The sequence below is a fragment of the Oreochromis niloticus genome, linkage group LG15 (genome assembly GCF_001858045.2).
Source record: "Oreochromis niloticus isolate F11D_XX linkage group LG15, O_niloticus_UMD_NMBU, whole genome shotgun sequence".
Lineage (NCBI taxonomy): Eukaryota > Metazoa > Chordata > Actinopteri > Cichliformes > Cichlidae > Oreochromis > Oreochromis niloticus.
The window spans coordinates 21496095-21511055 of record NC_031980.2 but is presented as its reverse complement, the minus strand read 5'-3'; the positions used below and the strand labels follow the sequence as shown (position 1 = coordinate 21511055).

The 14961-nt window shown below is 39.3% G+C and overlaps 1 protein-coding gene across 3 annotated transcripts in view; it reads right to left on the bottom strand.

Annotated features, from left to right (window-relative positions):
- Positions 1 to 14961, bottom strand: part of si:ch211-243j20.2 (uridine-cytidine kinase-like 1) — a 29227-nt gene that overhangs the window by 13966 nt on the left and 300 nt on the right. For all 3 annotated transcript variants that reach the window (XM_013266997.3, XM_005464809.3, XM_013266996.3), the window contains exons 2-5: positions 12305 to 12525; positions 7037 to 7143; positions 6504 to 6674; positions 2213 to 2284 (exon numbers count right to left, since the gene is read on the bottom strand). In XM_013266997.3, coding sequence (XP_013122451.1) covers positions 2213 to 2284; positions 6504 to 6674; positions 7037 to 7143; positions 12305 to 12525 — 571 coding nt within the window. The remainder of the gene's footprint in view (positions 1 to 2212; positions 2285 to 6503; positions 6675 to 7036; positions 7144 to 12304; positions 12526 to 14961) is intronic.

Genomic DNA, 14961 nt, shown 5'->3' with positions numbered 1-14961 from the left:
TAAAGAAGAAGAGGAAGTAAAGAGCACAAATTGCACAGACTTAATTTTTCAGTGTCAATAAAGTCAGTGTCTGTGAAAGGCACTTTTAGCTGCTTCAATGATTTAACATTTTTACAGCGGAAGCTTGACGCTGGGGTCGGGACATGCTGAAGAATCGCAGGAAACACCAGTTATCATTGCAGCTTCAAAGAGAAAGTCAGCCCCGATCCACCAACTAAGCCCCATTAAACTAAAGCTCAATTCAGCAAAGCCAGAAGACAAAAATCAATGGGGCAGCATCACAACAAAGGTGGGACAATAAGGAGGCAACACAAAGAACTATTGATGGTTTCTGAAATTAAAAGAAGTTTGTGTATGATTTAGAGGAGGACGGCAGCAGGAGCACAGTTATAACTCAGTTGCACAAAAGCCACTGGCTGGCAGTTCAGGCTGCTGTAAATCTGACAGACTGACCAACCAAAAGGTGGCAGGTTGCTGGATAAGCACTGGTGTCAGCTTGAAGGAGGAGGTGAATGAAGAGTGGCCTGGTCCCCAAAGGTTAGAGAGCAAGGCTGTGGCTCTAGATCATTTCCTAACCTGGTCTAACAGAGAGCTCCCGGTTTTCTTTTGCTACAGTGATGAAGCAGGAAAATGGGAAAGTTTCCCTTTAATACAGCTACAAGCCTTTAATGTGCAATGAGCACCAGGGAAATCTGTGGATTTATCCAGCATGTGTGGATGACATTTATGATATAGTAAAGAAAAGGTGGAAATTTGTTGATTTTTTGTTTAAGTACAAGTGCAGGATTACACACCATATCATGCATCAAACATTATTGCTGGTGGTTTCAGGACTGAGCATGAATACAACTGAAAAATGAAAAGGTATATTTGTATCAGGGACAATACACAAATGTTTTACTCCACACTTATTACTGTTCAATCCAAACAAAACATAATCCCAAACTGTTTTTTATAAATTAAAACCACATATTTTTCTACTTAGAAAATACATATCAATCATGATTAAAATTCAGATCAACAACATACAGACAAAAACATGACATCTTTAGAAAATCCAATGAATAAATTATCTGAAAAACAAGCTGCTTCATCACAATAACTCAAAGATCCTCCTACTATGAAGCAGTCTTCCATAATGATCTGCAACACTGGCCACAATGGTCTGATAGCGTGAGAGAAGCACCAAATCCTATTATTAGCCATGTCCCTTTGCAACAGCTCGGTTTCTTAAAGCAAACCTCTTTATTAGCATATCAGATCTGCAGCTGTAATTGAATTCAATTACAAGAATGGACACAAAACACCATTGATCACAGGAGACGCTGACTGTTTTAACTTAATCAGATGGTAATCAGCTACACAGCTGGGTCTCAGGAGAGGCTGCCTGTCTTATCATCACAGTCCAGCTGTCCTGCTCTCTCACACTCACTCATACACAATAGAAGAGGCTGGAGAGAGTGACTGCAGGACTGATTAGCAATGAAGAATACCTCTCTTTATATGTGTTTATTCCCTCTGACCCTCAAGAGCATTGCAATGATGACAGGGGAATGTAGTGTATCCTTAGCCTCCTAGCACCAGTCTTCTCTACACATGCATAAAAATGCATGTAAATATCAGCTTTAGGAGCCTAAAATGCAAACTTTTGAAATAAAGCTTAATTTGAGTCCATTTCTGCATCATATCTTGATCACATATTCTTCTTATTCTTTATAGTCCAGATAAATATACACATACCCCTCCTACCAGCACATCACCCCTGTTCTTCAGGAACTTCACTGACTCCCTGTGAAATTCAAATCTGCATATTCACTGTGAACCCACTGTTTGTTATTTTTATCTTGTGCTTTTCTTTTATTGTTCTTCATTTTGTCATTTTTCCATTATGTGTTTTATCCTATTGTAAAGTGTCCTTGGGTGTCTTGAAAGGCGCTTTATAAATAAAATGTATTATTATTATTATTACATAAATATGAATATACACTCAACTTCTTGGTAACACTAATCAGCCAATCACATCGCAGCAACTCAATGCATTTTAGCATCAACAACCAGCTGAAGTTCAATCCAAGCATCACAGGGAGCACAGGTGATTTAATGTGCATGTCTGAGGCTGTTGGTGCCTCAGACATGCACATTTGAAATATTCTAAGGAAGAAAACTGTAAAAGAAAAGTAAAATAGAGTGGGGGGGATGCTGATATTCATACCTTGAGCAGCTCCTTGTTGGCGAAGGCTAAGATTCCCTCAAAGATGACAACATTAGCACCATACACAGTTTTCTGTAAGAGAGGACAAATTTAAGGACAGGTTCACATTTTTTTTCCCCACTTGGAGCTGAACTTGCAGTGTGTTCATGTTGATTGTACACAATGTTTCTTAGGTTATTAGTTATAAAGAGACAGGGGTCAAAATCCTCCAACCCTGCACTGTGTGGACACCTTGAACTAAGTGGCTCATTAACTAAAAATAATTTCAGTGTCATAAAGGAGGGTATGAAAATTATTTACAATTAATGAGCTACAACGAGTGTGAAATTAAACATTTTTATGATACTGATGTGTTTTAATTAAGAAAAATAAACTTAAAGGTCAGAAAAAAGTTGTTTTTTTTACCCGAATATCAGCCAATAAAGAATTTTTTTTTTTAAATTAAGTATTCATTCTTCATGCTGGTCATTTAATGTCCTTTTACTTTGAAACACAAAAATAAATCGAATATTCTGTTTATACAATTAAATTTAAGCTGTTAACTATGGATCTAAGAGAATTAAAGATGGTTGTAAAATAGTCTTCTTCCACACGAATGTAAATAATCCATCTTTACTTTTTGTTTTGGTTATCCAATTCAGAGTCAGAGGGTGAGAGTCAGGGTACAAACAATAAAATCAAAAGAAACATATGAAGAATCTATCTGATATTTGACATTTCTATGCACATAAGTTCTGGTTTAATCCAAGTTCAAAAACAAAAACAGCACCACTGTAAGTTGCAAAATTGTCCTCCAAACTATTTGTGATATCACAAAAACCCAAACATCTGGCCACATCTTAGACTGGGACTGAAACAGAGTACAGAAAAGCTTTTCTTCTTCTGGATATAAACATTAAAAAAAAGCCTGCATCTACTTGATTCTGTCAAATCTTCCTGGTCACACACAGAACTGGGAACAATAAGTTTAAGCTTGTGTGTTGTCTGTGTTTTCTCCTGATCTTTGTGAAACTATGACTTGGAATATTATCTGCCCATCAGCTCGCCCGATGCACAAGCCTGGACAGCGCACTGCTGACATCTGTGAGATATGTAAATCTGGTCTCCTGCTCTCAGACATGAAACCCTTTGCTTTCAGATAAACATGATTCCTGCATTAACTCAACTTAAACCAAAGGAAACTATGAGACTTAAGCACAGAGTTATTTTTTCTTTTTAAATGAAAGGAAATGCAATATCCTTGGTAAGGTGCAATAAAAGACACTGCCCAAGATAACATAAATATACTGTACATTATATAAGATGAAAGCCTAAAACACATTTACAGATGATATTTATTTGCCTTCAGACTTTTACAGATGTCAGTTAAACACTGTCACTTGCATGTGTGTGCATGACATACAGCCGCTGACGCACAAACCCAACCTCAACGCATGTTTGCTTTACCAACTTATCTGATGAAACTCACCCAGAACCAGTTTTACTACCAGGAGAACAAGCGTGCGTTTGAGAAAGAGGTTAATAACAGATTCAATCACAGACAAAATGGTACAGAGTATGTCACAATCCTATTACCTTCCCACGACCAGCTTCATGCTAAAGTCAATAGGCTGAACACTTTGCTATTGATTTTGAGAAAGACAGAGCGGAGAGAGAGGGAGAGGCAGTGTGCAGAGTTTGAGAGAAAGTGAACTTTAAACAAACAGATGAGTGTTTATTGATTTATTCATTTCCTCCTCCTTTACTGAGAGATGATTTAGTGGCTCTTTAAAATACTTAAGTGCCAGTGCTTGAAAGAAAGAAAGAGCGAGAGAGAGGGAAGGTGACCTAAAGTTTTACAAAAGAAGAAAAACTAAGTCACTCGCTCTTGTCCATCTGTATAACTGCTTTATAAACACAGCCTGCAGCTCGTTGGCCCTCGGCACCCTCGAGGCCTGAGTCTTAATTACATCCACCCCGTTACAAAAGGCCCATAAAATGATCTCAGATCTGAGGCGATTTCCCGTGTGGTGTTGTGGCTTTCAGCCATGAAATTACATCGCAGAGAAATAGACAGCAGTTGTCAGTGAGCTACGCCGCCTGATTGATTCTTCACAATGCTTCTGGGAGGAGATGCTGGGCTTAATGTACTGTACCCTAAAATCCTTAATAATTAGCAAATTAGCAAACATCTGAAATTTCACCAGCTTAAATAACTGAAGCATCTCTGGAGGTGTTAGGTGATTTGTAACTGTAATGTTTATTTTTCTCCTAACAAGTGTTCAGTGCTTTTATTTCAATGAAGACAGACTACACTAAACTAACCGAACTCAAGTGGGTGGAAAACTGCTTCTCTTTTCACTACTTTGACACATTTGGGAATATTTTAATAATACTCATTTTTATCAAGTCAATCAGCTTCAGTAGCTGAAAAAGCTCACAAGTTAGTTTAAAGCAACAAAGCCACTGAAAACTACTCCTCTATGTGGAGTAAAGCAGGGACTAGTAGGTGGTTTATGGGAGCAGACCAAGTGTTTCTATGTTTTCCCACTGTGGAAACGTCGCTGGTAGCTCATGCTTAGAACTGATGGCTCTGTTCTGGTCAGATTTTGCACCAATCACATGAAAGTCACAAATGAAGTTTTTTTTTCTTCCTGTCAACATCATGTTTTCACATTAAGGGAAGCATAAGAGGGTTTTTTTTATGGAAAAACAACAGAAAGGTTCAGAATTCAACAGAAGTTCACTTGCATCTGAGACCTCTGGAAAAATCACTGTAGAACATATTTAGGGGCACATTTGCAATATCAAATATAGCATATTCAGCCTAAACTGTTTTTAAAAGGCTGAGTGAGGATGACTCTGTCTATGACACACACACACACACACACACACACACACACACACAGGCTGTAAAGACACGATGTCCGCACCCAGGCAGTAAACCCACACTGGGAGGAAGAGAAGCTGAACAGCAGCGCTTTTTATTGTGATTGCCATGAAAACCTTTGCACCTAAAAAGCCAATAAGAGACAGTGGGGGGAAAAATATTAAACTGGACATTGCCTGCTGGCAGCGGGCACCCTAAAAACTGAGAGAGAACAACAACATTAAGAACCACTTATAAAAAGTCAGTAACACAGCAGAAACAAGACCGAGAACGGCAGCACAAAAATGAAAAGAGCTCAGAGTCAGAAATTGATCTATATGGTGGGCGGGCTTTTGGACTTTGATGATGAAGTTCAAGGGGATTTCATGTCAAAGACTGAGTGAAGAGAGGAAGTGGTGCTGAGAACAAAGCAGTGAATGTGAATACTCACTGTCTGTCTCACAAGTAGCTGAGATATCAGGTTCAACATTTATACAATACTGCATGTCAAAACAGCTGATCCTTCATCAGTAGAACAGCATCCCTAATCTTTGTGCAAAGAAACAAACAGCAGCCTGAAGGACCCTTTAGTTCCTGGGAAAAATGTTCTTGAGACAAGCAGTCCTGGGCCTTTAGATAGAAGACATCTGCAGATGACTAGCCAAGACTAACCAAGCAAAGTTATGGGAAAAACATCTTCTGTTATGCATTACGAGTGTAATCATCAATTACACTTAATCTGTTTTATGAGGACTTTGTGGATGGAATTTGATCACATGTGACTGACTGAAATTTGCAAAGTGTTCAATTCAATTCAATTCAATTTTATTTATATAGCGCCAAATCACAACAAAAGTCGCCTCAAGGCGCATTATATTGTACAGTAGATAGCACAATAATAAATACAGAGAAAAGCCCAACAATCATATGACCCCCTATGAGCAAGCACTTTGGCGACAGTGGGAAGGAAAAACTCCCTTTTAACAGGAAGAAACCTCCGGCAGAACCAGGCTCAGGGAGGGGCGGCCATCTGCTGCGACCGGTTGGGGTGAAGAAGGAAAACAGGATAAAGACATGCTGTGGAAGAGAGACAGAGATTAATAACAGATATGATTCGATGCAGAGAGGTCTATTAACACATAGTGAGTGAGAAAGGTGAGTGGAAGGGAAAAACTCAATGCATCATGGGAATCCCCGGCAGCCTACGTCTATTGCAGCATAGTTCACAACAAAAAGCAGATTATTCTCAACTGAATCCTCCCCACTTTAAACCAGAGTACAGAGCACAATGTGACGAATTAAAACACAGAGGAAAACCAACCAAAGCAGAAAGTTTGTGTTAAAAATGCACATGACAGTAAAAATGGTGCTCCGATAGAGGTAAGTTTCAGTTTCAATCACGACCCCAACATAGATTATAAAGTGTTAATGAGAGGGTCTCACCCATTCTTTGCGTCTGGAGTGAGTGGTGAAGTCATAAACTGGCACTTTGATGCTTTTTCCCTTCTTCAGCTTTCTCAGGATGTTGACCAGCAGCTCAAAGTCGAAGGCATCGGGGTGATCGAAGTTGTACTCATTTTTAGCTGCCAACTCCTGCTCTTCTTTATTCAACACCTGAATGACAAAGAGATATAGAGAAGAAAGAAAATTCACACACTGCAAACCAACTGATCCCTTTGGTTTCAGGTATTTCAGGTACCTGAGATGGATTTTACCGGCCATTATGCATTATGTGTTTTCTTGGAAAAATAATCTGAGATGACAGATATCCAGTCACAGAAGGCTGAGCAGTATAATTTATATTTTCGATCAGCGAGACTCTTTTCAATTCAAAAAGCTCATTACTTATTGTGGCTTAAATACAGTATGTGAAATAATAGAATGTCTCGACTGCAGCACTAAAGCTGCTAATGAGCTAAAATGCTATTAATCACAGTTTTTATTTACACTTCAGTGCTTTCAGCTGCTTTTTGTACCTTGTAGAAAGAGTCCATTGAAAGCAGAACCACCCAGGGGACATCCAGCGCCTCAATTATCTTATTGGCTACTGTAGTTTTCCCAGAGGCACTTCCTCCACACAGACCTGAAAACGATGGAGAGAGAGAATCACAACACTATTACTAATGGATAACGACAATCTGCTAACCTAGTACAGAAATGTTAGTCTGTTATATTGGAAGCAGACAGCAAAGCTTTCACTGGATACGTTTCTTTAAGTCAAAAGTCCAACACGATTGTTTTGATAATAATTTTACTTTTCAAAATTTCTTGCACCACTTCTCTGAGGTGCATGAAAAGGAATAAATGAAATACTTGGGATTAACAATCACTGCAGCATGAAATGCACCCAGGATACTCATGCAGAAACATTTTATTCAACATCTTGATATCAAGGACAGCAAAGGTAAAAACGCAGGACATCCTTCTAATAATTTAGCACCACAGTCTATTATATGAATGTCAGTCAGATTTATGCAGCTTTATCTAAAAAAAACAAAAAACATGTCATTCATAATTAGGGAGACTTATCTCAGACACTGCTGGAAAGATGCGTTTTAAAATGTCCTTCAATCCTTGAAGGCCACTCACAGTAACGCTGCGCTGAATAGTTAGGAAGTCAGAATTTCTGCAACCCCGTGTGCCCCACAATCCAAGTTGGCGGCACTGAACGCAAACAGTAATAAAACTGTAACGCTTTTAATCTGTACTGCAACTGTTGTGTATTTGTGACTCACTAAATAAGCCATATCCTCCTGAGAACTGAGGAAAAACACTTTCAGTTTAACTTTCTTGGTCCACTACAGACACAATGATTGCCTGGGACTCAGAGCACTGACCGAGCTCTATCCATGAATGTGCTGTGGTGGTGTTTTTAAGAACAAAACGAGTATAAAAAACATTTATTATATATTGTTAGTGATACTTGAATGGATCTACCTTGCTAAGAACCAACACAAATCCTGTTTTTCTGTGCTTCTTCTGGACAACGCTAACACTGGAGTGACATCACTCCTGTGTTCCAACATCCAAGTTGGGAGATAAATGGTACGATGTCAGCTAAAGATAATCCTAATCCCGTACATTTTTTTTATTGTTATGGGACAACAGACTGCAGTGTACCTGACCTTACCTACAGTTTCCACTGCTGCTACGAATTCTGCTTCTGTTTCCGATTCATTTTCTGTTTTCCTGGTACATAAACAGAGCGTTCTCTTTACAACTTTGGACAGACTGTGCAGATTATGACCCAGCTGATCATGTCTGACAGTCATCCCAATCATCTTTTTATCACTGCTTTCAAGTTAAAAATCGCCAGACTGATTGATTTTTGTTGCATTTAAAAAAAAGCAGAAAATACAATTTTGTTCATCAAATAGCCGAAAAACCACAGGAAAATACACCGATTTCTATTAAGCGACTATATGAAGACTAATCATTCATTATATTTAGTCACCACATCCAAGACAGCATTCTGACCCAGAAAAAAACCATGAGACAAAAAATGTTTATGCAATAAGTTTAACTGTACGGTTGGTATTTTCAAGCCCTTTTCAAGCCTAACATATGTTGAATGAACTAATGAGTTTGTTTGACACAGACGTCCACATGCTCCATTATTAAAACTGTTACACTTGTGTTAAACATGTTATCTTCTCTCTGACTGCTCTGATTGCTATCAGCAACTGCAGCAGAATGAAAATGTCCCCTGACCACAATATACAGTTTTATTCAAATTATCTGTGAAACAACCCCAAAACATAAATGAAAAATCAAAATGTATTCAATATCAAGAATTAACCTGACTAGAGCTGCGTTAATAACTGCTGTCACTATTTATTTAATAGCCGATTGCTTTTTTCATTAATCACCGACAGATTCAGCTGTCAGATGCAGACAGGTGGTGAGATAAAAGCATAAAATTGCAAATCAATTATCAAAACTGTTGAGTCATTTTTTGTTAACTTGTCCTTTCTGCTTCACAGCTGACTAGATCGGTTTTGGACACATTCACATTTAGCCATCATCTAGATGTGAGGTTACAAAACACTGAACGTGATGGCGAGGAACAAAAATCACACAACACGCTTTATGCTTAAGAGTGTAGAAAAATCTGTGAGCGCAAACATATTTTGAGCTGAGAGTCAAAAACACACGGGGGAAAAAAAAAAAAGAAAACATGAAACCAATGGGACCCATGTCTAAAATAAAAGTCAGTCCCTGCCTCACCTCCCTTGACCTCCTGGGTTAAAGACCACAACAGCAATCTTTCAGGAAAACAATCCTGGGAACGGGGCCAGAACACCCTGCTGGCTGGCAGGAGGGGGTGAAAAACAGGATGAATTTGCTGTTGTGTGTTTGTGTGTTTGTTGGTGCATGTGTGTGTGTGTGTGTGTGCATGCAGGAACAGAAATAGCCTACAGAGCTGCTTCAACGACATAAACAACTCTTGGTGAAGTGTTGGAATGGGGTTTTTTGCCCTGATAAGACTCATCAGGGTCGAAACTGCTGACTGGGAGATCGGTCAAAGAACACTGTGGGGCTGCTTATTTCTATTCCCGATTACAGCTCTGAAGATGTTATAGAAATACTAGCTAATCCAAAGTATCACAAGCTCCTGCAGCTCTGCATAGACAACAAATTCTCAGCAAGTCACCCAGCAGCAAAGCCTGGCCACTGGAAAATTCTGTTAAAACAGATAAAACTGCTTTTTCTATAAGCAATAAACCCAAACTGTAGAGACAGCAGCCACCTTTGATATCTATGAGACTTCACAGTGTTTTTCTGCCATTCACTTTTGCTCCCATCCCTTCATCCATCTGTTCATGCTATCCCAGCACTTTATATTCTCCCTTGTTTCTTGGGACCTGATCTGCACAGTCCCCCTTATCTTACACAGACTGCTCCTTTAAATTGGGGGCCACGGTACAGTCGAGTGTGAAATTGTAACCAGTCATTGCGCGCCATTGACGGTAACAGATTGCCAACTAAAGATAATGTCCACCTCTCCCTCCACCTATCACCAGTCATGCCAGTCTGATGCGTTTAACCACGGTACACTGGCTCTGCGGCTGTTAAACGTGCACAGGCACACACAGGTTTAGTGTCTCTCCATCACGCTCATTTTACTGCTGCTGGGACTTGTCCTGATGTAGATATTTTATTGAGCTTATCAGCAAGATGGCAGGCGGCTGTAAATGCACCCACAATGCACCCAGGGCTTTATGAAAATGTTAGATTTCTGTCAGAGAAAATGCAAAGCTGCTACCCAAGATAACTGAAATGTCAGTTCATTTTGTTAAGTAATTATTTGTTTTATCAAGTAACAAGACTAAGAATCAGCAGCCATGCAAACAGCTAACTAGGGATGTAGTGCTGGGCGATGTGGAAAAAATATTTATCACGATATGAATTCTTTTATATCACGATAACGATATATATCACAATATACCACCTGACCTGTGGTCATCTGGAACGTATGCAGTCTGTAAACAGCGAGTGGAGAGGGTGCAGTCTTTCTTTTGAGTTACCGTAAAGCATGTCGCAAATCCGGGTGTACATAAGGCAGCACCATGTCGCAAAAACACAAGACGGAGTTTCTTTGCGAAAATTATCATTTTTTTATACTTTATTTTCTCTTGCATAAAGTTAAGAGTATGTATAGTGAGAAGACAACACTAATATATTTGCCACAGGCTATTTAACCCTTTAAGACCTACCATAGAACCAAGTCCGCCAGAGCTTATCTTTACATTTTACATGCTGTAGAGCCATTTGTGGGAGCATTTCAAGTTGCTATACATCAATACAACCGTTATAGCCCAAATTTTAATAATATGTATGCATTAAGTCCATAGTAACTACATAAATTGCAAAAAAGTGCAATAAACTACAAAAAAATTGAAAATTGTTTTTGTTTTGTTTTTTACATATGTTTCTAGTAAGAGAAATTTAAGGGGCTTATCCCTCAAAACTGTAAATACAAAAAAGTTGCACAAAATAGTTTCCAACCACGAGAAATTTATTTTGAGTGTCTTCATAGTTTTATTTTTGAGATACACTAATTTTTATATACTACAGGAAAAATGAAAATAAATAAATGCAAATTTGCAAGAACACAGCATGTGCATCAAAATAAACTATTTCCAACAGTGTAATTTGACTTCTAAGCCTCCCAGAAACGATACAGAAAAGCATAAAGTCAAACATGACTTTTAAAAACACCAACATAGGCTTTGAAGCTAAAAAACTACATTTTCCACGAAAACCGTCACTTCCGGTTTCGGACAGGTAATGGCGGACATGCGATAGTTCGCGCTGACTTATATTCCAACGTAGGAAGTGTTATGAACAGCTGATCGGATCGGCAAAACGTGTTTCTGGAATATTATGTTTTTGTTGCCGGAAGTGCTTTTTATGCAATTTTTGCAAAGCTATATGTGGAAGGAAACCGTGACCTAGGGCAAGCTAATGGAATAAGATGTAAGTACAACTCCTACGGTTTCATATGCAAAAAAATTTTATTGCGCTACCTTACTTGGTTCCAGTTCAGGGATTAAAAAATAGTTAGGCAAAACGGAGTGTGCCTGCTCCGACCGGTTGTAAAGGGTTAATGATATATTTTATGTAATAATTTATAAAATTAGGGTTAGAAACGATAGAAGACAAATGGCACGATAGACACTTTTCTATCGTCCACACGATATATATCGTCATATCGCCCAGCACTATAGGGATGTATTTTGGCACAGCACTGTTTAGAATGAAATGTCAACAAGATCTCACATATGCCTCGTTTCCACCGGCAGTGAGTGCTGAGCCAACTTTCCCTCAGTGGTTGTACAAAGAGAAAAGAAGCCAGGTTATCATGGGTTTGATAACCAAATCCTTACACAGCATTACCTAGCACGAGTTAGGGAAATTTTTCTGGGAATAAAACAAAGACTGACCAGAATCTGCTGACTGCATCTGTAAAAACACTGTTGCAAAAGATTGATGGTGTGCCAGTTACAGTTTTTTGGCACCTAAAACCAGTTTTTTGGCACCTAAAACCAGTTTTTTGTTTTTTGTTTTTTGGGGGGGGGATTTGTGGAACCGGCTCTACAAAAATAATAACATGATTCTGTCCCCAGGTATAATATAGATAGCTATATTATTGATAGACTCTGTCATTCACTTCCTCCTCATCAGAATTCCAGGACAATACTTGGCATTTTTTAAACAACTTAAATGAAATCTTCTCTCACCTATAACGAAGGCTTCTTTGAAGGTGGTCCCGGTGACATTATACCAAGGTGGTCTGCCTGCAGTGTAGATCGTCCTTTTACTAGTCCTCAGCAGAGGAGGCTCTGTCTTAGACTGGCTTGTAGTCCGTTTTCGTGGCGATAGCGAAGGGGTCAAAGGACAGCGGGGGACATGGTTTGGGACATGGTTTGAGAGGCCATCCAAGGAATCATCACCACTTCCACTGGGGTAAAAGAAAGGAAGGTAAGCGAGCAACATTTAGCCCTTTTAACCGGTTTTTAATTAACAGGTGACATTAATGGGAAACTAGGATTCACATGTAAATAAGTATATATCACATAATGTGTCCCTTGGAGGCTACACTGGACCGGTCCCCAGTCTTTCATGGGGCAGGACTTAAACAGAGAGATGACAACCATTCATATTCACACCTACATCCAATTTAGAGTCACAGATGAAACTAAAACCATACACGTCTTTGGACTGTGGGAGGAAGCTGGAGAATCGTCAGCATAAAATATGCTGATCTAAATATGGCACTGTAACTCAGTCGCTGATTGCACTGTAGAGTGGGTCTGATATGGGTGAGATTTGCCCCGTGGAAAACACAGGACAGGGGTAGGTCGGTCATATCATATCACAGCGGCAATGCAGTTATGCAGGTTCAAATAACACCAGCAGAAGAGGCATGTTTGGGCACCACAGGGCATTGTATTTTGACCACTCCTCTACATTTCAGGTGTGCTGCTTGACTTTCACCAAAAAACAGATAGTTTGCATATTTTTAGGCAACCAGAGAAACACTTGTGGGATGTTTCCAAAGTGCCATGAGATCATTTACAGTAATTGTTAGACTCATACTAAGTCTAAGTCCTTATGTTGCCTGCTTTTTGCACAGTTTGTGTTTGCTGTATGCCATCAGAGATGCCTTGTTCGCTCATAGTGGACCCCCGCTGCTGCTCCAATACAGGCATTTTAATTTTTACAACATATCTGCAGGTTTATGACCACCATTGTGTGAAAAGTAGCCTTTTTCTAACCAAAAGTAGCTCAAAGATGTGAAGCTATAAATGGGTATAAAAAGGGAACACATTTACCTAAATATATATTCAAAGTAATTTATTTAACTTTTGGGAACCTGCAGATACACTGCTGTCCTGTAGAGAGAGAAGAGGCTCTCTGCTCACTCTGGAGACCCTCTATGAACTCTCCTCTTCACAGGGAAGCATTTGCTGTCGGTGTGGTTGAGGGGGAGGAAGGGGGAACTTGCCAGCCCTCCCCAGGAAATCACACCGCTGCCCTGGACGCAGCATGACACTGGGTGGGGAGCCACCATTCACATGAGTAAGGCTGTCATCATTTGGCTGGAATTCCTTACTCTGACTCGCCTTTAACAGGACATTATCATTTGTCCTTCAAAGTATAAACCTATGTAGGGAAATAATTCAGATTCTAAAATTACTACATGAAGGAGGTACTGGCTGGCTGAGCCAAAGACTTTTTATCAAGACTTTATGGTTTGCAAGTCACTACAGTTTGAACATGCAGTCAGTTTCTCAGTTCATATTAAGAACACTAAGAGAGCAAATGTGAAAGCTTCACCACAAGGTTTCACTTCACTAACCAGTGGGTGACCACCTAATGGCTATATCCGTGTTTTAGTTATAGTCTATGGCTGTAGCTCAATAGCAGAGAAGGTAGATCATTAAATATTAACTTGTAAGCGTGCAGAAATAGGCAATAGGTTGCTTTTTGCAGAAGCAAAATATTATGCAAATATAACACTTTTTGGCTGATTTATGCATTTTGTTTTTATTTCCTTTAGTTTTTTTTACTTCTATGCTTCAGGCACATCTTAGTCCCTGCAAAGATAAAGACACCTAACGTAGGTAACTCGCTGACCTACTTTAAATACAAACTAAATGCAGCTTTGCATTTTATTTACAATCAGTGCAGCCAAGTTAAAGGAACACCTTCACAGTAACCATCAATTTTTTAAGTGGTTGATATGCATCAAAGTATGCAAGGATCCAAGGTTTTTCAGCGGAGCACTGACATTCCAATGATTCATAAACTCGTGCATTTTTGCATAGATTTAACACCCAGCTGCACTACAGCTACACAGCCAGGTCACCAGGCTGCCAGACAGACACCTGATCCCCAGCACATCCTCAGTGCTACGTGTAATGAATAAGGCAGCGTTAGCAACAAAGCAGCACTAGCTTCCGTTGTGATACATATGGCAGCAGTGAACATCTCGAAACTGGTGCTAGTTAACAAAACCGACCCTGGTTAACAGTAGCCATTCTTATAAATAAACATTTAAAATACACAATTTGAAGGTGAATAATTTTTGAGATGTGATGGTTAATAGGGCCGAATTTAATAGGCCGCACTGAAAGGCTGCCAGATACTTTTCAATGATGAATAAACGCTTTGTAAACTGATAACGTTCATAAAATCGTCATTTGTCGCATTAGTCTTGCATACAGAATGGGAGGATCGGTACAGATGCATATGGAAAGAGACGAGGGCAGAAAGTGTTGATGTAACCACAGATAAAACCTCTGGAGAATATTTTACGACCGGGCCCAGGTCTCTCTGTCCTTACTTAAATGTTTTATGCTAATTCTCCCATGTTTTTATTAAGCTTTTGTTC